Genomic DNA, 25,169 nt, shown 5'->3' with positions numbered 1-25,169 from the left:
TTAATTACTGTGAACCCCACAGGATTTTCTTCACAGCAGACATTTCCACTTGTCATGTGGGAAATGCAGAGGTGTAATTAATATAAGAGAAGACTGTCTGAAAGGAGACGGTAGATGAGCAGCGTACACATTAGTAATGCTAGATACCTTACAAATGTGCAATTAGCACGAGGAAATGCTAAGCTTTTACTCCAGAAACCTTTCAAAGCATCAAACTGCACATAAGAGTTCCAACTCTTACAAACACAGACACAGTCAAGTTTGTGGGACTAAATTCATTTGCAATGAATGAAGCAGAGGAAAATGCACTAAAAATGATGACATTGTGTAACACGGGAGTAAACAGAGTCAAAAATCAAAACTTTAATGATCATCACTGCCCTCCTCTGAGTTTAAAAAGGCATTACGGCTGAGAAGAACCCAAACTGTCACTTCCATTAATAAAAGGCTGCTAAATTAAGCCACTTTTGGGATTTTCATTTGCAGTCTACTGAAGGACAAACTCACCCACACACAGCTACAGAAGAGTCATTTATTACTCCATTAGAAGAAATACAAAGATGGCAGAGAAACTCTGATCACATTAGTCCTCTGAAAATACAGAAATACCGAATGCTGCTTCTTGCACGAGGAAAATCCCGTCATCGAGATGAATGGTGACTACTGCAGAGTAAAAGGAGAGGGGAGCCACCGATGGAGATAGCTGGCTAGTTTCAATTTCTAGATTCACATTTTAATTTGCTACAACCGGGCTATTGAAAACATGAGACACCAAAGTACTTCTCAAAGCAGGGCCAAAAAGTCCAGCACTTTGAGGTTCAGGGTCTTTATTGTCTTTCTGGACAACCGCACAGATGCTCTTGAGGCTACGTCACAATTCTCCTAGCAACCGTTGCCCATTTCCTCACCGGATGAGCGCTAATAATAGCCACATTCAAGACATAACAATTAGGTTACAGCACTTGTACTGGACACGTCAACAGGTGAATGAGACGATGACATAGTGTAGTCAGCTAATCAGCCTCGTCTTTCATTAAACAGTAAATCAACTCAATACCAATTGTTTCCTTTAGCTCTCTGGCCGTGAACCTGCCTTAGTTGCCCAACTTGAATTTGATAAGCCTAAATTTTAAGTTGCTTGTTGGTGTTCTGTGGACTCTGCTCTCTAGTATTGCTGGTTCTCCTCACTCCACAACCGGTAAATTTATATGACATGTGATTAAGTTAGCAGAGGTTGGGGGGAAAAAAAAAACAGAAGCAAAGCATGGTGTACTAGTTGAATTTGCCCTGAGCTCCACCCACCACTGACAACAACAACTAGACAGCCTGTGACAGCTCTGGGCATGACAAGACCCAGAGGTGAAAACGAGCCTATCAATCCTGTCCACTAAGCAAAACCAAATCTCATAAATACTTTTATATTTCCTCCAGAGGATACAGTTTTCACTAATAAAGTAATCCACATTTGATATAAGACACATTCAAGTACTTCCATTTACTTTGAGGAACCGATATTTAATTCAGAAAGCCATGAGAGCTCCACGAGCGGTGCCTCATGATTTTTCAATGTGCTGTGTGTGAGCTGCAGAAGTGCTGAGGGTGTGTGTGCGAGTGTGTTTGTGTGTGAGCTGCAGAAGTGCTGTGTGTGTGTGTGTGTGTGTGTGTGTGTGTGTGTGTGTGTGTGTTTGGTAAAGTCCAGTCCTTGGTGCGTTTCTGTCCGGTCTACATTTGGCTGAGGAAATGAGCGCGTCCGTTGTCTTCCAGACGGCGGGTGAGGATCTCGCAGCCGGTTTCCGTCACCAGCAGGGTGTGTTCGAACTGAGCCGAGCGCTTCCCATCTCTGGTCACCGCCGTCCAGCCGTCTGGCCACGTCTCATCTTGCCAGCCACCTGAGACATTACACACACGCACACGATTTCTGACTTTGGCTTACACAAAGTCAATTTAGCAAAGTCGACAAAACAAAGCCTCTGAGCTATGCAATGACTCACTGTTTACCTGTGAGATAGTTAAAGGTTTTAAAGTGTAATGACCCATTTTGGAGCCTGGCTTTACACAATTTTACCCTGTAAGAACCTGTTAATAGTCTCAGCTTTGCTCAGTATATGCTCGACTGTGAAGGTGATTTCTGATTGCTTTAGGATGAGCTGATTAGATAAAACAATTTGGTTTCTTCAAAGGCTTCTGTTCCTAAAAACCAAGCAAAACACCATTTATGGTGTATTATGAGAACTACACTGCAATAAAGCTGCAAACAGAAACAAGAATTCCAATGTTTAACTTGACATAGTATTCTAGTTTTAGTCGCTTGAACTATGTAGTTTGCAAATAGTCTAATTAAGGCAGTTTTCTAACATATTCATTTGATCTATTTCTGTAAAGATTATTATTCATACAAAGGTTACACTCACCTTCACATATCATGGGCTCAATGGTGAACACATGGCCAGGCTTCATAACACCAACTGCTTTGTTTTCTGGGAAATTAAGGAGAACATAAATCATGCACTTTTGAGTAATTAATGCTAACACATTCAGCGCTAACCGTGGGAGTTACTCACTGGCATAGTGCGGCACATTGGGAGCCGTGTGGAAAAGTCTGTGGATGCCGTGGCCGCAGTAGCTGCGCACCACGGAGAAGCCGTTGGCCTGAGCGTGCTTCTGGATGATGTTACCCAGCTCTCTGTAGCGAATGCCAGGCTTCACTGAGGAAGCAAACAACACAGGGCTTAGTTTATTTCCTGAACCACACACACTAATGTAACTATTTGACATGGAAAACGATGTTGTTTCTACGTCAATGTTTCAAAATGTAAAGTATTTTCCTATTTCAGGTTTACAAAGGTAATGTTGAGTTTGCCTTCAGCAGTCAATTGAATATCTTTGACTATTAACTGGACAAAACAAGACCTCTGAAGAGGCTGTGGGAAAAGAGGATCTGCTTTTATTTTTATTGCGCAGACCAGAAAATAAAATGTGATTAACTGATAATCTTCCATAATGCATGATGTTCCTCAGCAGATGGTGCATCCCAGTTGCCCCGCACATGTAGATAATCAGAATTTGCAACATCCCGGCCACTTTAAGGATTGCAGTTCACAAACTGATGGGTCACTGAGGAATGACCCATCAATTTCGACTTGCTCTGAAATGTAAGTGCTCTCTGGTGGCCGAACTCTGCTAATTCTTGTTATTCAATGACCTCAATATATTGATACCAATAATCCTAATAAGCTAATACTGGCTGATTTAGCCAAAGCTGTGTCTTTGATTAAACAAGGGTAGATAACATAACGTCCATCACATCAACACAAAACACCACCATCACTGTAAAATGTTAGAAAGACAGAAAGTGAGCCTACCAGAATCAATGGCTTGCATAAGGCATTCATACGTAGTCTGAACCAGTTTCTTTGCTCCTTCGTCCACCTCTCCAACAAAGAAGGTTTCGTTGAGGTCGCCATGGAAACCATTGTGGTACACAGTGATGTCCACTGCGTGAGCGTGGGAAGACAAATATGTCAGGACCATTGTATCAGATGACAAACTGAATTCTTTTATGTTTAACACAAAGGGAGCAATATTATGAATGACCTGCCAAGAGCAGTTAATAACAGGCGCTAGCAAGTTTTCAGAAAACACGTATCCATTTGCAAGGCAATACAAAATATCCTTTTATTAAAAAATTGCTGATAAAATTGGAAGTGCCACTTTGCAAACTGGGACTTTTCCCCACTTGAGGAAAAATATAGACAGCAGAGAATCTGACTGGCAAAGCCCCACTGGTAGAGGTTAATGAAACTATTTGTCTTGTTGGGCCACGCAGCGAGAGATGAGTTATTGGCAAGTACTCCATCAGACGCTCTGAGGGGAGTGGCGGATAGAAGACGTCGCCTTAGCAGAAATATTCATAAAGAGGCTAAAATTGGCCAAACTCCTGCTGATACCATTTCGGGATCTCGGTACAATCATTTGTCATCCCAATTCCCCTTCCCCCCCTCACCTCAAACATTTACCAGTATACAAACTCAAGCATTCACAGGACTTTGCTAGACATTGGGAATATGAATACATTTTTAAACACTGTAGTATTAAAGTTCCCTGGAGATTAAAGCACACGATGGCAGTAAAGCAGGAACAGATAAGAGAAGACATGTGAGGCAGTGAACGCACCATTGAGGATATCTCCTTCTTGCAGGGGTCTTCTGTCTGGGATGCCATGGCAGATGACTTCGTTAACAGATGTGCAGCAGGATTTGGGAAAATTGTAGTAGTTGAGAGGGGAGGGGTAGCAGTTCCTTGCTAAACAGGCCTGTCGGGACAAAGTGTGTATGTTACAGAGATGGCAGCAGTGCAACAACAGAGTACAAATGTAAATGTATGACAAATATCGAAGATCAATAATCCATTTTAAAGGAGTTCATTTGATATATTTAACAGTTCAAACCTAAGTGCTTACGTTGCTTACATGCCTGGCGCTGACATGTGGATGAACTATAATGAGCCATAATGCGAGTTTGTGTTTAGTGGATCCAAAAATGAGGCATTGTGTCTTGTTTCAAAACAACGCACCAGATGTACGGCGTGGTCAATTTCTTCTGTTGTAACGCCTGGTTTCACCATCACGGCTGCAATGTCCAGAACTTCTCTTGCCAGCTGCAAATAGCACACATGTCAAAATCGCACTGCAATAAAAGGTAAGCTAGAAATGCACGCCTTGAAAGCAGACAGTCAATACTGATTGCTACCTTGCATACAACTCTCATGCCCTCAATGTCCTCGGGGTAAAGAGTCTTGATCTGTGACGTCCCCTTCAAGAACTGCTCGGACTCAGACATCCCTACGGGACGGAAACAAGGACAGACAACTGGCATCACTCACACGTCAATACTCAGTGAAACTGATGAGCTCATTCAGCCAGGATCTTGCAATAGCAGCTGCTGTCAGTCTATCAATTTCCAGACTGTCACTGCTGGATTTACATTCTCCTGATTGATTTTGTTTTTCCATCACAAGTGACAACTAAATAAATCATCTGTTACTGAGAAGGCATTGTCATTCATACTATAATTTTAACAGTTACACTGCAATTGGTGCAACTGTAACTATTACCCCATGCAAGAATATAGATACTTAAATAAAGGCAATCATGTTAACCCATACTGTCCTATGAGCTTTACCTTCAGTTGTCTCTGACTCCTCGCAGCTTCAACAAGTTACAGTACACAATTAATCCACCTCTAGACCATCAGAAAACAGTGATTTAGTTTCAGTAAAAACCACTGTGTAAGAACAGGGAACATCTGGAAAAATAAATAAAACACTACTCTCTATAGCAGAAGGCAAATCTACTCTCAGAAAGCCATGGCTAAAGTCTAAGCCCAGGGTGCGCTCTCATGAGAAAAGTTTAATCACTACAAACAGGTATTCCTTGTTTTAGGACATGAACGTTGTTTTTGATATGTCAGAGGAATAGAACTACTGATGGTAGCACAGGAGTGCCACCTGGTTTAGTTTTGGTACTTTTAATGTGAAATCCTTGTGATGTTTAATTTTTTACTGCTTGTACAGCAGTATAAATCTGAAAAATAAACTCACCTCAGGTATGACCTCATGTATGATCATGAGGACCGATAGTATATTTAAATCCAGTACAAAACCAAACCATCTTTCTCACAATATCAACAAAAATCACAAGTGTAAAAGTAGAATTGCATCAGATTGCAGTCTGTCTATTAGTTTGCACTGGTGTTCTTAATAAAGAGTCATGAGTGCATATCAAGCTGAACTGTTTTGATATTTTGCCAGCTTCAGCCCTAAACATCTAACAAGCATCTTGTGCTGCTATGAATAACTAGCCACTCCTATAAAGACTACACTACAGCTTCAGCACCTGAGCAGAGGCAGGCTCTAATGACACTCACACCGTCGGCTCAGAAGAACAAAGCTCGGCAGCTTCTGTTATATGGAGAACAACAAAAGTGCAGGTCTCAGTGCAGCAGGTCAGCTTGGTAACGACCGATCCAACAAGAGCCCAACATTTTAATTGGACTGCAAAATGCATACAAATATCTGTTGGTCAAAGCACCCGTGTCATCAATAATTCGCTGGTCCATAATTTATTAACTCGACCAGATGAATGCTGGATGAACGTGAACAGTTGCCTAGCAACACAGACATGAGACAGATTAGTGTTTGAATCAAATGCTGGTGTCCTTTTGACCTGAAGAGGCCACAGTGTGACAATGGAAATCAATTGGACTTACTAACACTTTGATACACCTGTTCTGAGAAGAAGCGAAGTATGAGAAAAGGACCGTGTGTACATTATGTTTTCAGAATGAAAATCACTGCTGAAAATGCTTGTGTTCAGCCCTGAAGCGGGACCGAGCCTGAACTAATAAGAGGCCTCTATCAGGAATTTTTCGGCCTTTTCCTTTGGAATGTGCAGCTAGTTGATGTGTACCGGCTGATTTGAAGATGCTCACTGTCCACATTTGAGTTATTAAAGAATCCCTATTTACCAGTAATAATTTAAATCCATTGAAACACTGTCCTGAATCAATTGTACTTCACTCCCCGAATTGGCACCACAGGAGAATGAAAGGAGACTGTAACCATGACTACCTGAGTGTGGATCTATGCAGTCAGATGACACGGATGCAGAGGTTGCCATGGCTGCAAAAAAAGAATGACTTGCCCAGAGAAATAAATGTAAAATAAGGCAGGTTAGAGTAATCTCAGCTTGTGATAATTTACATAAAAGAAACAAACTGGTGATAAAAAAACACAGCGTGACAGCAGAGCTGTCAGCAGGTTGACTTTTCCCTGCAATAAATCCAACACCAACGAGGGAGAGAGATCACCGTGAGATATTACAGGGACATTAGAAAGAAGACTATTCAAGTCCGGTTTGAAACACCAGCTTAGAAATAAAAGGCATCAGTACAGATGTGCCTACATGATATTCACTGATTTCAAAGTGCTACATCTCCAAAAGCTGAACTGTGAAATTATATCCATATACTGTATGCAGCAGCTTTAAAACGAGCTGCACTAAGCACAATACTTTGCCCATGTAGATACATTTAAATCCAGATTTACTGATTGATCTTGACAAGATCATAACAAGAAATATCAGGTTCTGGATTTAAAAACAGTCCAGTGAGCGCTGTGGGAGAAGAAACGATTAATCTATCAGTGAATGTTTAAAGGTTTAGTCCACACTTTTTCAGCACCCCTAAGGAGTGACTACTGAGCAACACAGCAAATCATGATGAGCTGCTCCTCTGTTCCACCCCACTCTTAAAATCCTGATGAAGTCAGTATGTTGGAAAGGCTAAACAACACCATCAGCTAAAAATAAGGTTAGAGTCTGGAGATGGACTTTAGGAAATGGTTTAGGAATCAGACTTACACCAACAAGGAAAATCTTTTAAAGAGCAAGGACAGAAGCAATACAGAATGAGAGTATAGCCATTGTATCTCAGGCTGATACTCACTGAGTCAACTCAACTCCACGTGTAACTGCAGGATTACATATTTCTTGTCAGCGAGTAGGGTCTACTTGTGAGTAACATGAATTTCATCATTAGAAGTTGAAAATGATGCACAAATCAAATGGTCTGTGCCCAACCACATCTGTACAATAAGGTTACTAAGTAGCTACAGCATGTAATGTAAAATGTGTTCTGCCCATGATGTAAGAAAAAGAACGTAGAGGCTCATATGTGAATTTATCCTTTGAGTGGACTTGAAAAGACTAGAAACAAGTAAGCAAACATAATCCTGGACAAACAGTGAGCACACATCTAATTCTGCATCTGAATATAAACCATGTGATATTAATTCTAATGCATGAGCTCAATCGTAAACTGGTTGTTGTGGCTGAACGCGGCACAGTTGCCTCACCATATTAAATATGCCCACTTAAGCAAAATTAAAAATGAACAGGTGACAAATATCTCGATAAACTGCTGAATTTCAATTATAGCACAAAACTTGCTGATGTGGCCCCGCCTGTTCAGACTATCCTCTGTGTGTACAGATCTTTAGCTGACAGCACAAGACGTATCAGCTTATCTGTGCATTCATGCAAAAATGGCAGAACATGCATGCATGGATGAGTGCATTGTTCAGACAGAGACAGAGACGGGCCTTCAACAGGTAGCTCTCAATGCTCATGCATGCGTTACTAAATCTGTGCCATTAGTTTCTAACTCATTTATTGTGGTAATAATGAATGTGGTCTGGACTTTTTCCCCCACTTAGCTGATGTCAACACATACTTACGAAATGACATATTAGTAACTTATTTGCCACTAAAATACCAATGAACCCATCAGTTATGCAGGTCAAAGTCAGGTTAAATATTGTAATATTTTCATTTTATACCAAGACACCACAGCTTATGCTCATCATGTCCCATGCCCCAATTTGAGCTAGGGTTGATTTCTGATTTATCAAAAGTATGAAAGCCCTGAATGAATCCTCTTACTTGTACACAGTACCTCTGATGAACTGCACTTTCCTGCACAGTGTGACATGCCAAAAAGGATTTACAGCTTAAAATGAATAAATAAATAAAAAGATCACTTCTGCTGGAACAGAAAGAGATCGGGTTACCTCTGGGATGATCAGCATAGTCAGGTCTTTGGATGTCACCTGGCACAGGTCTCATGGGAGTCTACAGAGAAGGCCAGAAGAAAGACAGACAGGTTAACTCAGCGTGTCAGTGTTTATATAAGAGAATCCTTGAAGCAAGTAACAAAATGTAGCATTTCCTTTTAGTGTCTGTGTTTGATTTCCATTCATTTGAATAAGGTAAATACCATAAGATGATTCTTATCTTTATGCTTGAGCTTGTACCTGTTTCATGCTGTGTTATAAATCCAATGCACCCCACCACCACCAGCCCTTTTTTTTTTTTTTGATGCACCGTTCTGACATTAGTCGGATATTAGTCTGATCCTGATTCAAAAAGCTGGACCGGATATCAGTGTCAACGTACTGATGTATTCAGTTTAATTCTGGCTTTATGTGCATTTACTACACCTCGCATCAGTAGCAGTGGTACCAGGAGACCTAACACATCTCACGGGAAGCTAGCAGCAAAGGATCAGCAGTGTCTAGATTCTCAGATGTCCTAATCCAACAGCTTTTGTCTGTATGTTGGCAATAGTTTTTCACACAAACTGCAGCCAAGTGAGATGACACGACTGAAAAGTTCAGATGATGCTTTTCCTGTTGGCTTCGTTTATTCCCCTGATCTGTTACAATCTGTGAAATACTTGTTGGGATGATTTTATTACATGTAGATAACTCAATGTCATTTCACTTCACCTTTTATGTGTACACCTAGTTTATCTTGTCAGCAAGACAACTTTACACGCAATAACCAATGCAATGACCATCAACTAGGCTTAGTAGTGTACTGAAGCTGGGCTATCCATACCATGCCATGTTTGATCCCCAAAGTCCAGTTTGTTTGGCTAGTGCAGGTTAATGCAGTCCTATATAGTGGACTGTAGCTGTTCTGCCTGCCCGTTCATTTTTCATTACTTACCAGAGGGTAGTGAGGGCGTAGTTTTCCTGTGTAGCGGTACCCTGGCCATGGGTCTGTGTTGATCTCCTTCTCCACACAGTTCTTAGATTCATTTTGGTTCTTCTCTTCCTCTAAAATACAAAAGAATATACAACATACACATAAAACAACTCACAGGGTGTCTGAATCATCTGGCACAAAGTACAGAAAGAAGTTTCACCAACTCGTGACTCTAAAAGGACACGCATATGTAAGGGGTGCCACCTCTCAGCTTTCTGAGCTGCAATTTGATTGACAGAGGAGTCTTAAAAGGAAGCTGTGAATGATTTTGATCTGTGGTAATGGATATGTGCTGCCTTAGGCTACGTCCACACTAGCCCGGATAGATTTGAAAACGGCGTTTTCGTCTGAAAATGCTCTGCGTCCACACTAGTGTTTTCAGTCGTTTTCACAGAGTTGTGCGTTCACATTGAAACGACCGAAATCACTTACATTCCAGTCCTGCGCAAAAGCGAGTGAAAATTAAAGAATTTGAAGAAAAGCTAACAGGAGCATGTACAAACTTATATTAATCTTTTTTAGGTCTGTCAAAATTGAGACCAATCAAAACAACTGCTGTGCAATGCACTCAGCTATCTTTGTTTAATTGGTCACATGACTGCATCACATGACTAAAATGCATCATCATTTTAGGACGTCTGCGTTTATGAGCATCCACACTGCGAGGGGGCAGCTCAGTTTTGAAATGTATGCGTTTTCAAGACGCTGTGTTTTTCCTTGAGGAAAACGCCGTCTCAGTGTGGACGGGAGGCCAAAACTGAGAGAAAACACATTAGTGTGGACGTAGCCTTAGAGTTGGGTCATCTTGCCATGCGGGTGTTTCTTTTGACAGTCACGCTTCAGTGTGGTTACGAGTTTGATGAATGAATTTGCTGAGACTTAGATTTCATGTACGTGGGAAAATTAGCGATGCAGCGGGTATAATCAGCATTTTTTAGTTTTAGGTTTCTTTTGGTTCAGACCTGTTTCAAATTATGGTTATCAAATAGTGGTTTTTATTTTGTGTTGGAATTGTCTGGTTTTTGCAGTCACTAATTTGACCTTGTCCCACTGTCCTTTTTGATTTCCTTGTAGCTTTCATTTTAGTAGTAGCAGTAGTTACTGCATCTTGTAAGGACTAAATAACTTTTTATTTCCATTTTTAGAAAACCTCATTAGTTTGTTTTGTGCCACTTCCTTGTTTCAATCCACAGTATGTAATGTATAGCTCTAAATTCTTAACAGTACTTGTTTGTAGTGTGTGTACCCATGTCTGCACTGACTGCAGTGTTTTCAAAGTTATGGTGTGATCACTTGCAGTGCAGTGATATATTTACACTTTTCGGTTTTCCGGGTTTAGTTGCAGCTAGGATATTACAGGACCATATTTGAATGTAGTTAGTATAGTCTGTTATTATTATAAATGTGTTTCTTTTTGTTAGTCTCATTTTATGATTATAGTGTTACGTCATATAAGCTAAGCATCATGATAGCACAGTGGTAGACAGTGCCCAATTGCACCTACTTGCTTTTTTGTGCAGCAACTTGTGAGATGCCCAGCTTCCTTTAAAACATTCCTGCAAAGAAAAATTATTATCATTACTGTTACAGCACAAATTTTTCAGTGAAGTCCATATCAACAATATGCAACATTCACACGTGATCACAACCATATAACCCAATTATAGTCAGCTACAACTGAAATTTGGGTTACTTTACTTTGAGAAATAGCAGAAAAAGGATGGCCTGCTGCCATCGGTAAAGGTCATCTTATTCGCTGATTTGCAAACAGAAACCATCAAGGCCTATAAATCAGCGTGGACAGTTAATGGCACGGAGTGGAAAGCAGAGTCTGGCAGCAGAACCAAAACTGCACTCACAGCAGAGCCCTTTAGGGTCAAATACCTTTGCACTACAAGATCGTGTTGCTGACAGTGTTTATTACTAACTATTTATATTTTCAAAGCTTTTTTAGCTTTTCAAAGAAATCTTGAGAGATTTTACTCAAAATTCTACTGATCATTCTAATCCAGTGTATGCAGCTACAAAGGAAATATCCACGTGGTATAACTGGTAATTAAAACACAAGTGGCGTACCAATGTGCTTGTCACTACTCTAAGCTGCCAAACTTCTGAAAGAAATGTGTTTGCATACTACATGTAGCTCTTCTGATTTCCAGCCAAGTAGGAGACCCAACGCATAAACACTCCATCTTTAAAATGACACATTTCCTACAGATGTTTGGTCTCGTGGGAACCAAAGAACCAGGATGATCTGTCGGGCTAGAGTTGCGTGACATATCACTTTACAACTCAAATGCAAGTGTGTGCAACATACTGCATCACTTTATGTGATTCCTACACAATAAATATGACTTCATAAACCGTTTTACGTTAGACAACTTAACACCAATTGGCCACAGCTATTATTTTGACCAGGGTCGTTACATGACTCATTTTAGCCATAAGTTAGCTAGCTAAGCGTTTGCCCTCGGCCTGGTGGTTAGCAGGTAGCACCAGTTACAATCACTGGTTGCATTATTTATCGCCACCAGTCTGTGTGCCACTATACAACTAATAAGCATCCGCAACGTTCACAAAAAGTTGCGCTTTACCAATAGATTCACTTACACACAGCTACCTAGCTTGTCAGTTAGCAACCTCGTGATAAAACAGAGGGCCCCGGCACGCGGCACCAGCTCACATTTAAAGCAGACAAACCGGGAAAGCAGAAGTACCTGCGAGCAGAAATAGGAACCTTGAATACCAAGCTTGATACATGTGGGGCACTGAAGTTTGGCGTCCTTACTGCAGCCCTCTGTCTCACACTCCCTTCTAGCCTCGGTGCTCGCCATGCCTGCTCCGTCTGCACAAGGGGTGGAGTCGACGACAAGCAGCCAGCCGGCGCAGCCAGCCAGTGGCAGCTGCATGCACGGCGCATGTCCGCAGCGGGACCGTCACGTTGCATAGTTCGGTCCAATCAACAGAAACTTTCCTAACAGAGAATTGTAAGATGGCGACCGCCGAACCGGTGAGTACTTTCTGTAAAGAACACATGAAAACATATGAGGGTCTTCTCGCTTCGATTACAGGGCGGTGTCAACCGTAAACTTCACGTACAACTCTTAACGTTAGCCCGTAAATGCTTAATGAGCGTTGTTGGGGCCGCACGTGTTGTTTTGAGTACTTCAAATTTGTCTTGGGTGCCACGAGCGAGGCGTAAAACAGGAATGCTTGTGTGTGGAAATCTCCCAACTTTCAAGCTGACGTTACTGCTACCAATCGAGGCAAGCACATTAACTCTCACCTGAAAACCAGTCACTTTTAGTGACGGACATTGCGCAGCGGTGAAGTGAACCTCCAAGAAATATGTGTTTATTAGAGGCACGTGAAATCATACCTTATATCCGAGGAGGACTTTATGTAAATAAAAATCCAGCTGTCAGAATGGTTCGACACATGACCTCTGCGGTCCGCCGTTAGCAGTGCTGTAAGCTGAGGTAAATGATGTAGAAGCACAGAGGGGATTCCTTATTTGTATTAAGTAATTTTATAGTTAATATTAGTTAGTCTTTGTCTCGCATCATAGTGAAATGTGTTCCAGATGTTCGTAATGGATTCCGTAAACATCTGCTTCCGTCACGGAATTTAAGTCGATCTAAGTTTCGTTTTAGGCTATAATATGTTTCTTTTTTTAAAAATGGGACTTCTACTAGTGGAAACAAGTAAACAAGAGGAAAAACCAGAACTCAAACATGTTGTTTTCAGTTTTATTGTATACCTTATATTAGTGTTGAGCCTCCATCTATTTTTTTTAGGAAACTAACCCAAGTCCTTCCCAGCCTGATGAAGATGGAGCTGAGCAGACCGGACAGGAGATTGTGAGCCCAGAGGCCTACATCAAACACCCGCTCCAGAACAGGTAGAGACCGCAGGTTTATGTAAAGCGACCCAAAGTTTTCCTTCAAGCAAGTCATGACACTTTTGGTAACACCTCAGGACGTTTATTTGATGAGCTGTTCTACAGCGTTATTTAAATTAACTTTAATTTCAGTGGTTACCAGTACATAAAACCTGCATGTTTATATACTAAAAAAAGAAAAAACCTAGAAAACCTGTTGAATGCCCCCACAAAGATTTCTGAAAACGTCTTAAAAACTCCCACAGTCTCAAAATTTCTTTATCTCTCCAGATAAAAACCAAAGATCAGAATTACTCGTTTAAATTATTTTATGCCAACACTTGTTATCACATTATTGAATAGTAATTAATAGTATGGCTTGTCTGTTAAGGCCCAAATAATATATATATAATTGTTGCCTCACTTCCTATTACCAAATCGTGTCCAGTGTGTGTGAGTCATCTGTGTGATGTGTTTATAGGCCTGTAAATCAGTACTGCTTATCAGCTGAAGTCAAAAAGTCTGATAGTTTGTTCGCCTCCTTGCTTTGCATAACTGTTTGTTGTTATGCAAAGACTGTTATTAAAGTTTAAAATTGTATAATAAAGCCTTAATTACTATTTTTAGAATAGCAATTAGGCAGGCTTTGGTTTAATTCAACGGAATTAAAGTAATTTTTGTCTAAGTGGCTTGAAAATTGTGCTTTGGAGGCAAAACAAAACAAAAGCATTTCAGTTGCCATTCACATAGGACATGCCAGCATCTTATCACGGTCAGTAAGAGCGACCGCTTGTGTGTGGGAGTGGATAAATGTCAAGATGAAAAGTGCATCAAACTCCAGAGAAAAGACTGGTGACCTGTGTCAGACTCATGTTTGATCACAAGGCTCAGTTCGAGAACTGAATGACCGTTTCTCCTCATGGCCGAAGCAGCCGCTCATGCAGAAGTGAAAGAGAGACATGAATTGACCACTCACTGAAAACAATGAGTGCTGTGTTTACGGGAGGAAGAGGAGCCATTTACACAATTTGTCTGCATGATAGAAACATAAATAGAAGAACAAATGCAAATGTGTTTTGTTTCCAAGATAGATTTTGATGAGTTAAACCAATTTTCATCTTGATTGAAGACAGTGTCTAACAGACTTGGCAGTCATAAAATGTCATAAATACACATTTAATAATTAAAATATGAAGTTATCTCAAATGTGTTTTTGATGGATCTTCAGTGTTTTCATTGATATCGCACAGCTAGGATTTCCAGATCATATGACTCTGTCCCACTCAACCCCCACCAAACACACAATTAGATAATGCAGTGGAACCGCATCATTAAATCATTGTTTGTCATTTACTTTCATGCTGAGTTTATATGTACAAAAAATGGTAACAGCAGGACAGTTAGATGAGCTGATGTAACAGTTGTGGCTTCTGTTAAATGCAAGAGTACCCAGTGCTTAGGCTGGGGATCAGTTTTGGCCCTGCAGGCCCAGGGCTGCAGTACACTCGTGGAAAATCTCACAGAAACCTCCATCTTTGGAAAAGGAAAGATCAAACTGTAAAGCACCTTTTCGGGTTTTCTCCATTTAATTATTAAATGGTAAAAGGACTGGCTTATGTATCGCATTTTTACTCCAAGTGAGAACTCAAAGCAGTGCTTTATACTATGCCTGTCAGCGTGTTCTAACGATCACACTCATACACACACTGATGGATGGATCAGGGTAATTTGTGCTTCAGTATCTTTCCCAAGAAACACTTTGACATGCAGACTGGAGGAGCTGGGGATCAGTCTAGTATGAAACAGTTAAAACATCCAGCGTACAAGCGCCGGACATTAAATTGATGCTGCTTTGCTGATTAAAGTGGTATATCCCATGATATTGATGTTCAAAGTTCATTATTTAAAGAAAAAAAGTAATAAAAAGGTAAGATTTTGACTTTAGATTGTGACACTTTGAGTGGGTGTAAATTATTTACAGATTTTTAACAGAGCTTAAGCTTGTGTTTTTCCATCACTGAAAATTTAATGTGCGTAGCTCACGTAGGAATTCTAAAGGATCAAAAGACTGGGAAAAGTTAGGTGACTTAAAATGCCAGATTTCACCCCACCACCATGGACTTACTTTGTATGACTTCACTGGATAGTTGTTAAAGTTACCGTACCAAGAAAACCAGCTGATTCTGATGGGGTCGTGGGGTTCCACAGCCAGTTGTCTAAGTCTCAGAACAAGATTATTCATCTTCTTATTGTATTAATATGCACATTTGGACTTTTGTTGTGCATTTCATCACAAGTTTGGTCTTAAATTACCCCCTAACCTGTAGACAGGTTACCTGGTAACCTGGTAAATACACAGTATGTGACAGTAAATATAATTGATTGATTGCATTTTCTTAATTAAAATCTGGATGATTCATTGATAAAATGGAAAAACTCATATATAACTCTATATATATGAGTTTTATTAAATTGTACCTGTATCCATGTATTTATGCATGCAGAGCGTCGGATTCAAGCCTTTTTTTATTTCCCCACAGTAAGACTGTGATTGTCTGTGATGGCGTGGTGACCTGTCCAGGGGGGTTCAGTGTTTTTCCTCTCAATCCATACTTGGATACTTTCCAAGTACCTTCTGTGCTGAATACAAATAAGCCGTGAATGAATATTTTATGCATATTTAAATTCCACAAGGGTCTTTATGTCCAAAAGGGTCAAATATAAAAGCCAAACTCGACTGAGATCCAGTCAGCTAAAAGAAAAGTTGGCTCCTAAACACTTTAGTGGTGTCTCACAGCTCATTTTGATGAGAAGGTAAATGCTAATGGCTAAATATCCCAAAATATTGACAGTGGCATAAAGCATCTGAAACGGATTAATGTTATTTGTATTGACAGTGATGTGCATTTCTCAGTTTTCTTAACTCCCACATTGTTTTCAGGGTCAAAGGGTGATTGAGCCTGTTGAAGTCCATGAGAGGGATCGTGTAATGTATGTGGCCTTAGATCATGGCCTATAACTAAACATTCAAATGTCTGATAAACAGGTTCACTAGAAAAATTCACACAACGTTCTAATTGCTCATCAAACACTCTGCTCTGTGGATTTAGTACAGCTGAAGATATTTGGCTTATTATTCAGACCTTATTTGGCTCATATTTGGACTGTGGGAGTCTGTCTGCTTTAATTCTTTATTAGTTAAATTTTTTTGCCAGCCTGTTGCTGAGTTATTAGAGAGTTTAGTGTTGAGCATTTGGGACAAGCATCATCTGCATCTCGTGCATCCATACGTTGCTCATTTGCCCAGAAGTTCTGTTTGCCTTTGTTTACATTGTGTGTGTAATAATAGGCCTATTATATTTATGCAAATTTTTGTTTTCTGCTTAAAACAACAGATGGTCTCTGTGGTTCTTCAAGAATGACAAGAGCAAAACATGGCAGGCCAACCTGCGACTCATCTCTAAATTTGACACAGTTGAAGATTTCTGGGCGTAAGGAACGATAAATGTCTGGGATTCTTCTGTGCTCTCACTGAGAAACAAGCTGTGAGATACCCTGACTATATAATATGTTGTGAAATAGGATTTTATTAATGCTTTTCTGTCTTTATTTCAGTCTCTACAACCATATCCAGTTGTCAAGCAACCTAATGTCAGGCTGTGATTACTCACTTTTCAAGGTATGTTTGATTCGTTTACCTTTTCTGGACAAAAGCAGTGAGTGTTGACTTTAAATGCACATACATTTAATTAAATTGGGATTTTTAGTGACCTTTGCTTGTCAGTGTCTTCTTTAACAGTCTGTATTTTAAGTAAAAGTCTTCCAATATTCTCAAAGTTACATGTAAAAAAAACTACATAGCATCTTTTTAAGCTGGTAAATGTCTTTACATAGATATGAGATATGGCATTTGTGCTAGTTTTAGTTGTTTTGAGATACTAAATAAGCAAATAAAAGGCCCGAGGCCTCTTCCACATTTGAAGTACAGGAATAGAGATCAGTTAAATGTTTTAAACTGATATCCTATTATTATTTTAGACATTGTAAAACAATATCAGTTACTCCTGTACTGAAGTTGACTGCTTTGAGGGTCTGTCCCACAGCCCACATCATACCCCTCAAGGCAGTGGTAGTCCAAACACTGAACAGAAACAAATAAAGCTTCTGCAAACAGAACAATGCCTGACTGAACTGCCAAGACAAGAGTTCCAGTAAAAACAGCAGCATCATTGCTGGAGGGAAGGGAAACAAGAAAAAGCCAGCTCACAGCCAGGAGAGAGAGGATGAGTTAAAGTGGAAAAAGAGTACTGGACTCAAGCCTTTATGGAGGATCACACCAGTGATTATCAGTCATCATCTGTACAAATTTACATTAAGGAAATCTTCTGGGAAATAAAAACCTATCTGGAAATAGGTTGAAGGTGAATCTTTAAGAAAAAGGTCTTTCAGCACTCGCTGTATACACGCTGACTTTTGATATATTTTCGTTTTTCCGTCGCAAACATATAATGCCTAACTGTGGGAAAGATACATTGCTTGCAGGCAACGTTGAAACCTCGTTCTTAGAGGCTGCTCGGGATGTGTGCTGACAATTTGAACTATTGCTGCAGGATGGCATTGAACCCATGTGGGAGGATGAGAGGAACAAGCGTGGCGGGCGCTGGCTAGTTACACTCACCAAGCAGCAGAGGAGATTAGACCTGGACCGCTACTGGCTGGAAACTGTAGGTTTGACTGTGCTTGTGCTCTTCATCCCATTGCTTAAACCAGTGACAATAATAATCATTTCTCTAACCTCTCCCCAAAGCAGTACATTTATTACATGCTGGCAGCCATAATTAGTTACACCATGTTATCATTACACTTGTTGCCTGCAGAAAGGGGTGATTACAACTAAGCGTATCTTTCAGAGCTGAACCGAGCTCAGATTGATTTCATGTTCTTGGCAGCAAATGTGCGATTGCTGTGAGTGCGTGTTGAGCTGCAGGTTTGAGATCACAACCTGGTCAAATGAGAGCAATTGAAAATTGGTTTGCTTGCTTGGTGCTAACAGCGAGCGATGCTCAGCACAGATGCAGGAAAGAAAAGAAAAACATTTTCACAAGCTATAAAAAATATCACCGGGATGTTGGAACACTTATACTGTGTTGAATTAATACATATGGCCACCTGGGGCAGCAGTGAGCGCTACAATCAGCCAACCAATCAGCAAGTTACCACATATTATTTCTAGGCAGGTTTTTAAATGCGATAACTGAGAACAAGGTGACATATAGTCTTAAAATTCATACAATAGATGCAACTACTAAAATGTTGGTGAATTTGAATCTCAATGATGTCGATCTGGAGGTTGAGGTGACTATGATTCAAATCTCAAGGTCAACATCAGAGATCGTTTTCAGATAATCTTGTGACTTCAATAACTTAAGAAGGGCGTCGCCTAGGTGTAAAAGTTCACGAGTTTAAATATCAACGAGAACCAGGCAGCATTTTAAATCTCGCCTGATGAATGGCTACTGCCTATATGGCGCTGTTGGCAGTGCAGAGCCGATTCTTCCTTGGTGCCATTTCAGCAGGTTTTAAGATCTAATCTCACATAGCTCCACAAAATATAAAATTTGGGGTAATTTCAGTGGGAAGCCAGTTGCAGCGCACAGCATCTGCATTTTTTTTCTGCAGTTTTTTTGCAGTAGCCCCGCACACAGCCACATATTTAAACTGTTTCATCATTCAGTCTGCCTTCTTTTGGTTACCAAGTCCGTGCCTGCTTTTTGGCCATAGCACCCCTGTAGGTTGTAGATGGACCACTGACTCTGCATCTGTGGGAAAAGCGTAGTAGAGCCATCTCAGACCTGGCTCCCACACAATCGCTCGTGGTTAGCAGCAAATGTGTTTTGCAAGAATATTCTCCATTAGTCATTAAATTTGACAGGATCCTGTTATATATTATACAGGCCTGGATCAGGGCCAGCGGAGATCCAAATTCAATTTTTAAATTTCTTTGTAAGATAAAAAATATTTAAATACTAGTTTTAAAATTAACATTCTTTGTATCTTTAAATTTTTTTGCAGTTTAAATCCTGTAGGATATATTTATATATACCAGTGGTTCTCATAATTTTCACAATAAGTACCACCTCATAAAATATATGGCTCTTAATGTCGGTCATAAGGGTGGTACTTTAAAGTACAGTACTATAGGCCTGTTTAACACCCTATACAGTTTACACGAGACAATTTTCTTTCTTATATGAATGTTATTTATTTTAACTGTCATAAACAGGATGTGACAAGTGATAAAAATAACAACTGTACTGCAATAAAACATCCACAGCAGATGGGATATCCAATCTTTAAGTGATGATATGATGAAACCTGCTTCTGGGTACAAACTACTCTGAGTTTATTAAGGCTGTTATGTTTTTAACATGTTTTAAAGCTTTGTATCTTGTTCTATTTAATCTCAACAAGCCCCTGAAAATAAGTCAGTGATCACTGTCGGCCTGTCTCGGTTTTTATCGTCACTATTCAAAGGTCTGTTTTTAAAACCTTACGATGTCACTAAACCTCAGTCATGCGGCAGTATATTAATGACAAACCTCGTATTGTGGATGGATTATCTCAGTTGTTCACACTGCAGGCGAAAGCGCATCAAATCAGATTTTTTTTTTTGACCCTATGCGACCCATATCCGATCATGGTATGACAGTGTGAACGGCACAAATCCGATACTTTCAAATCCGATCTTGGTCACTTTCGTATGTGGTACTGAATCCGATACATATCTGATGTTTTAGAAAGCGACTGCTGTTTGATGGTCATGTCGCATTAAATCCGTCTTTTACGTCACTGACACAAGACAGACGCCAATTATCAGCGCCCGAGAAGACATCGCGAACGCTTCCTGGCCATCCGGTGAAACTGCTGGGAAGACAACGTTGGAGAAACGTTAACATTTTATTTGTACTGCATAATCTGCAGATTCTGACAAATATCTGCAGCTATCCTTTGAAGCACCGCTCCTCTAAAACAGCAATAAGGATAATTATTAGGTTATTTACATAATAATGTAAATAACAAAATAACTTAAAGCAAAAATTGGGGAAACGTGAAGTCCGAAGTCTTTATATTAACGGCCATCAGTCAAACAATACTGTTTGGTCTGGGTCTAAACAGAGCGCGTTGTGTGTGACGTCTTCTTTTGCGCATGCGGCCGCTTTGAGCGTTCACATTAGAGCGCGTTTGCTGTCGCATTTTATTTGTAGTGTGAACACGCAGACAAAAAAATCGGAATAATCAAAAAATCGGAATTGAGCATTAAGACCTGCAGTGTGAACGTAGCCTTTGTTTATGTTATGCTAACCATAGCTGTGTAGCTAGCCACCACGTAGCACATCATTATATACCAGCTAGCCCAACTTCAGTAACCCTACAAACGTCACTGCTGTTTAGGTTTCTGGCTTCATTTATGTTGGACGTGATAGCAGAGCTGTACGTTTTAATTTTTCAGAAATCCCTCAATCAGAACATGGTATATTATTTAATCTTAAAAAAAATCTTTGAAGACTTCCCACGTATCACTAGAGGGAGCCCACGTGCCACCAGTGGTACACATACCACAGTTTCAGAACCACTGATATATAGGATAGGATTCACTTATAGTATATAGGGTGAATCAGTGGGTTATTCACATTACGATTTTATTTAATAGGATAAAAACAATTTCTTCTTCCAAAGCTGGAAGAACTCAACTCAGGTAAAAGTAAATTCTTACTAAATTTCTTGCTGTTCTGACCTGCCATTGATCCTGAACTTAACTGAAGTGAAATATCAGAAGATCGGTTAATGAAAAAACACCAAGAACCCTTTAATGTTCTGCTCGTGTGATGATCAGGTTTGTGACTAAAGCTTTGGGTCGGCTGCAGAAGTTTTTCACATTCAAACAGGGCCGAGGCGTCTGAAGATATCGAAGGTGTCAGAACAAAATGTGTTCAGATACTGCTGAAATATCACACTAGGATTAAGTAGTAACTTTGGAAATAATAATGTCAGCGTAAAATGCCACCAAATACTATGTCGTGTCACTGATTTTGAAAAAGCAGAAATCCTTAAAAATGTCAGCTCCCCAGTAATGAATACGACAAGCCTCAACGACCTCACTGCCTTTTCTCTTGTCGCAAAGAATGAGGATTTCAAGTTGCTGTCAAAATAAAGATGTGATTCATTATGTCAAGACAACAGCTTTTCTTCCTCTGCATCCTCTCACCAGCTGCTGTGCTTAGTCGGAGAGGCCTTTGACGACTACAGCGATGATGTCTGCGGAGCCGTGGTCAACGTCCGCACAAAAGGGGATAAAATAGCCGTCTGGACGTCAGACTACGAGAACCGCGAAGCTGTAACGCACATAGGGTGAGACAGATCAGATCGCGGTCTGTTTAAGTATTCTAAGCACTGAAGGCCTCCTCAGCATCTTACGTTGTCATTTCGTATTTCAACAGGAGAGTTTACAAGGAACGCTTGGGGCTTCCCGTGAAGATGACTATTGGTTACCAGTCTCATGCAGACACCGCTACCAAAAGCGGTTCAACCACCAAGAACAAATTTGTTGTTTGAGAAAGCCCTTATGTGCCTCTTTTCATTTTCTTGTCTTATTTTGTTGTTGGTGCACATGTTTACTTTGCTGCAAAAGACTCTGCGGAATGCAATCTGGAAGGAAATAAAGAGTTCATGCCAAATGTTGCCATAACCTGCCCAGGAACTTATACTATAAATGCTATGGAAAACAGATGAATGCAAAAACTTCCACAAACACTAATAATGAGAGGTATTAATAGTGGATGTCATTTAGAGTGCTTCATTTTGTACTAAACAAAATCGTTCTGATTTTATATTTTTATTTTGCGAATGGCAGGGAATCAGAAAATGTATATTTCTCACCTGTTTTACAGCATCGTTGGTTTGGCTGTAATCCTTATTGACATTAAACTCTTTTAATTTATTATATTAATTTGCTTGCATATTATTAGAATGTTAGACCTTCGTTTTATGCTTTTTTTTTTTCTTTTTTTTTTGCCTTGAGCCATTGCACGTAATCCACCTTTTTAAAGTGTTTCATGACATATATTCATTTGAGTGTTAATATAATTAAAACATTGGTTTTGCAATTATTAACTGTTAAATTGTGGATTTATTTTGTTGCTTTCTGTAAGTGGTACATTCCTTGTTATAAACGCTTTACTAATTGACTTGTGGTGATGCTCTATTGATGGACACTGACTTTTTGAAGTTGACTTATCAGCAGTGACGGGCAGATCAGCCGTAAAGTAAAAAGACTAATGTAGATATGATTATACTTAAGAAAAGAGCACTTGGTGTGAAATCTGGCTCTCCCTCGTTTTAAGATCCCTTAAAATGTCAGTAAAAAACACTTGTGAGAGAAAAGATTAGTTTGGGAAACGCGGTGTCACTCCATTGCCACCAGAGCAGCTTTCAAATGTCACTTCGCCGTGACAAATATCATCACGTTCTCGGTGTTCTTCTAATAAAGCAGCAGGCGACGCTTCTACACGTAGATCCTTCTTGATCTGATGAAGCTTTAAGTGGCTCTTTAATGAGGTCCCTGCTGCAGTTCTGGTGGTAACCTTTAAAGCCCAGCTGTTTATTCATGTAAGATCCTTTACAAGCATGCACTTACATGATAAACACAGTAAGTAAAACATGTAATAATGTATTCTGTTTAGAGCAGATGCTTCAAAATACCTCGAATCAGTAATTCGTCTGCACCAGTGCAGCAAAATGCCACAGTAACCTGACAGATTTTTGTACTTTTAACTAATATGTAAGATTTCTATGCTAATAAAATGCTAAATAACTTAAAAAATCAGATACAGCAATTAAAAAAAAAAAAATCTATTGTAAAGATTATACACAACCACAGTAAACGACCTTGGGGCAGATTCAAGTGATTAAATCTTTCAAAGAATAAATGAATAACAGAATTAACAGGTAGTTAGAATAAAAAAATGTCTGAAATGTGCTTCAACTGGCAAATTTGGGAGGGAAAAATAAAGACAAAGGTTAAAACTTGTTCTAACATAATTGAAGGGCTTTAAGTGTCATCGATCAACGGGACTGTAAGGTCTAATAAGCCTTTGGAAATCCATTCCAACAGACCGAGTCTTAATATGTTCTGCAAAAGCTGAAATCACTAAGAATTGATCAGCCTTTTAATACTGCATCGAGGCCAATAGTTTTTTTTTTTTAAAATGTAAGAAACATCTTCCTAATTTCCTTTTGTCAAATTCAGATTTGCGGTGTCTCAGAGGTGCCTTAATGGAGGAGCTACACAGGGGGGATTAAACAGGAGATAATGGATTTCAGTCCGTCTTCAGTGTGCTGTGTGGAGTCTGCACTGAGCTTTTAAACACAGCTGCCATTAGTTGCTTATCAGCTGCAGTATAGCAGCTATAGAAAGCATTCAGACGTCTTCACATGCTGAAGAGGTCTATTGTGTTGTACATTTCATTTTAAGTAGAGAGAGTTGTATGTTTTCCTCTCGAGCTACGCTGAATAACCTTTTACCTTAAATGTAACTGTGAGTTGGAGTGGATCATTTTTGGCTCAGTTTTTCTTTCCCTTAGTTTAGTTTACCTGTTGTTGGTTCTGCACCCCGTAACATGGTGTTCCCACCATCTCCATCCTTTGCTCTAAGGACTGTGATAACCAGATAATAAGCTTGAATTGGGCCAAACTATTCTTTCATTGTGCTCTGAATTCTTTAAATACTGTCTCTCAAATCCCAAAGTCCAACCTGGCTGTCATTTGCGTTTTGCTAAGAGTGGCTTCTGTCTAGCTGCTCTGACATAAAGTGATGAATTGAATGAAATGGTTTTCTTTCCAGCCCGTTTTCACATCCCTGCTGAGGACTTCTGAAGCTCGGTGAGTGACTTGTTCACCTCTCTGACCAAAGCCGCTCTTGTAAATTGCTTAATTTAGCCAGCTGCAGGAGGTCTGGTGGCTCCAAATTTCTTCAATTTCACAGGTTTTGTGGTAACAGTGCTCTTGGGAGACAAGGGTCACGTCAGTCAGACAGAAGATGTAGTCCAGGCGGGGAAATGTGAAATGAAGGCTGAAATGAGCAGATTTCAAAAAGGACAAAGCGATTTTGGAGCCAAAAGAGCCAAAACATTAAATATTGTTACCGTGGAAATTTTACCTAGCTGATTTGTTTTACTGCGGCTCTGAGTATTCCACTTATGCCGCGACTGCTGGCAGGTTTTAATAGGTAATCATTTCACTGCTGTCCATCACTTTACACTGGAGGGAGCTGCAGCCCCATTTAACTTTAAATTGGTGTTTGTAAGGCCAGTAGGCAGTGCAGGCAAGGATTTGTTTACAGCCCTAAGTCTACATTGTTTTAGCTTTCATCTTTAAAGGCAGTGGTTTAGGAGCTTACCGTCGTGTGGATTGCACTGCTGTCAGTCTGGGTGTTTCCTATCTCAGGCTTTGATGGCTGCAGCTCAATTCATAGGAAAAAAGAAATTAAGTTATGGCGCAACATGAGCTGAAAGAGGCATTGTGTTTGTGCAGAGGTGAAGAGGAAGTTTCAAAGAATGAGCAAAAGCAGAAAACATGAAAACACAACTTTTTCATCTGCTTGCGGGACTGTGAGTAAAAGCTCTCACG

At 40.0% G+C, this 25,169-nt stretch overlaps 2 protein-coding genes across 4 annotated transcripts; one reads left to right on the top strand and one right to left on the bottom strand.

The window, feature by feature from the left end:
• Nucleotides 1–518: 518 nt before the first annotated feature.
• On the bottom strand, nucleotides 519–12,519 carry metap1 (methionyl aminopeptidase 1). Of its 2 annotated transcripts, XM_086273956.1 has the most exons (13): nucleotides 12,322–12,519; nucleotides 11,109–11,160; nucleotides 9,566–9,675; nucleotides 8,626–8,686; nucleotides 5,925–5,958; nucleotides 5,181–5,206; nucleotides 4,749–4,840; nucleotides 4,573–4,656; nucleotides 4,174–4,312; nucleotides 3,363–3,494; nucleotides 2,562–2,705; nucleotides 2,412–2,477; nucleotides 519–1,889 (listed from the first exon to the last, which is right to left on the bottom strand). In XM_086273956.1, exons 1-13 carry the CDS (start codon nucleotides 12,511–12,513, stop codon nucleotides 1,723–1,725), a joined length of 1,299 nt encoding a protein of 432 aa, XP_086130082.1. In that variant the 5' UTR covers nucleotides 12,514–12,519; the 3' UTR covers nucleotides 519–1,722. The 2 variants fall into 2 exon arrangements, with proteins under 2 accessions (XP_086130082.1, XP_086130083.1); XM_086273957.1 differs by lacking the exons at nucleotides 5,181–5,206; nucleotides 5,925–5,958 and having other exon boundaries at nucleotides 12,322–12,511.
• Nucleotides 12,479–22,713, top strand: eif4eb (eukaryotic translation initiation factor 4eb). 2 transcript variants are annotated; one of them, XM_086273958.1, is made up of 7 exons: nucleotides 12,479–12,614; nucleotides 13,402–13,505; nucleotides 16,880–16,975; nucleotides 17,100–17,163; nucleotides 18,095–18,208; nucleotides 21,754–21,893; nucleotides 21,983–22,710. In XM_086273958.1, exons 1-7 carry the CDS (start codon nucleotides 12,597–12,599, stop codon nucleotides 22,095–22,097), a joined length of 651 nt encoding a protein of 216 aa, XP_086130084.1. In that variant the 5' UTR covers nucleotides 12,479–12,596; the 3' UTR covers nucleotides 22,098–22,710. The 2 variants fall into 2 exon arrangements, with proteins under 2 accessions (XP_086130084.1, XP_086130085.1); XM_086273959.1 differs by lacking the exon at nucleotides 12,479–12,614 and adding an exon at nucleotides 12,692–12,870 and having other exon boundaries at nucleotides 21,983–22,713.
• The last annotated feature ends 2,456 nt before the right edge of the window (nucleotides 22,714–25,169 follow it).

Source organism: Aulonocara sp. 'chitande type north' Nkhata Bay, linkage group LG19 (assembly GCF_057382095.1).
Source record: "Aulonocara sp. 'chitande type north' Nkhata Bay isolate Kocher_YH1m ecotype deep benthic linkage group LG19, A_spYH_male_GT1.1, whole genome shotgun sequence".
Lineage (NCBI taxonomy): Eukaryota > Metazoa > Chordata > Actinopteri > Cichliformes > Cichlidae > Aulonocara > Aulonocara sp. 'chitande type north' Nkhata Bay.
The sequence above is the reverse complement of the archived record's forward strand: the minus strand, read 5'-3'. Positions and strand labels throughout refer to the sequence as shown.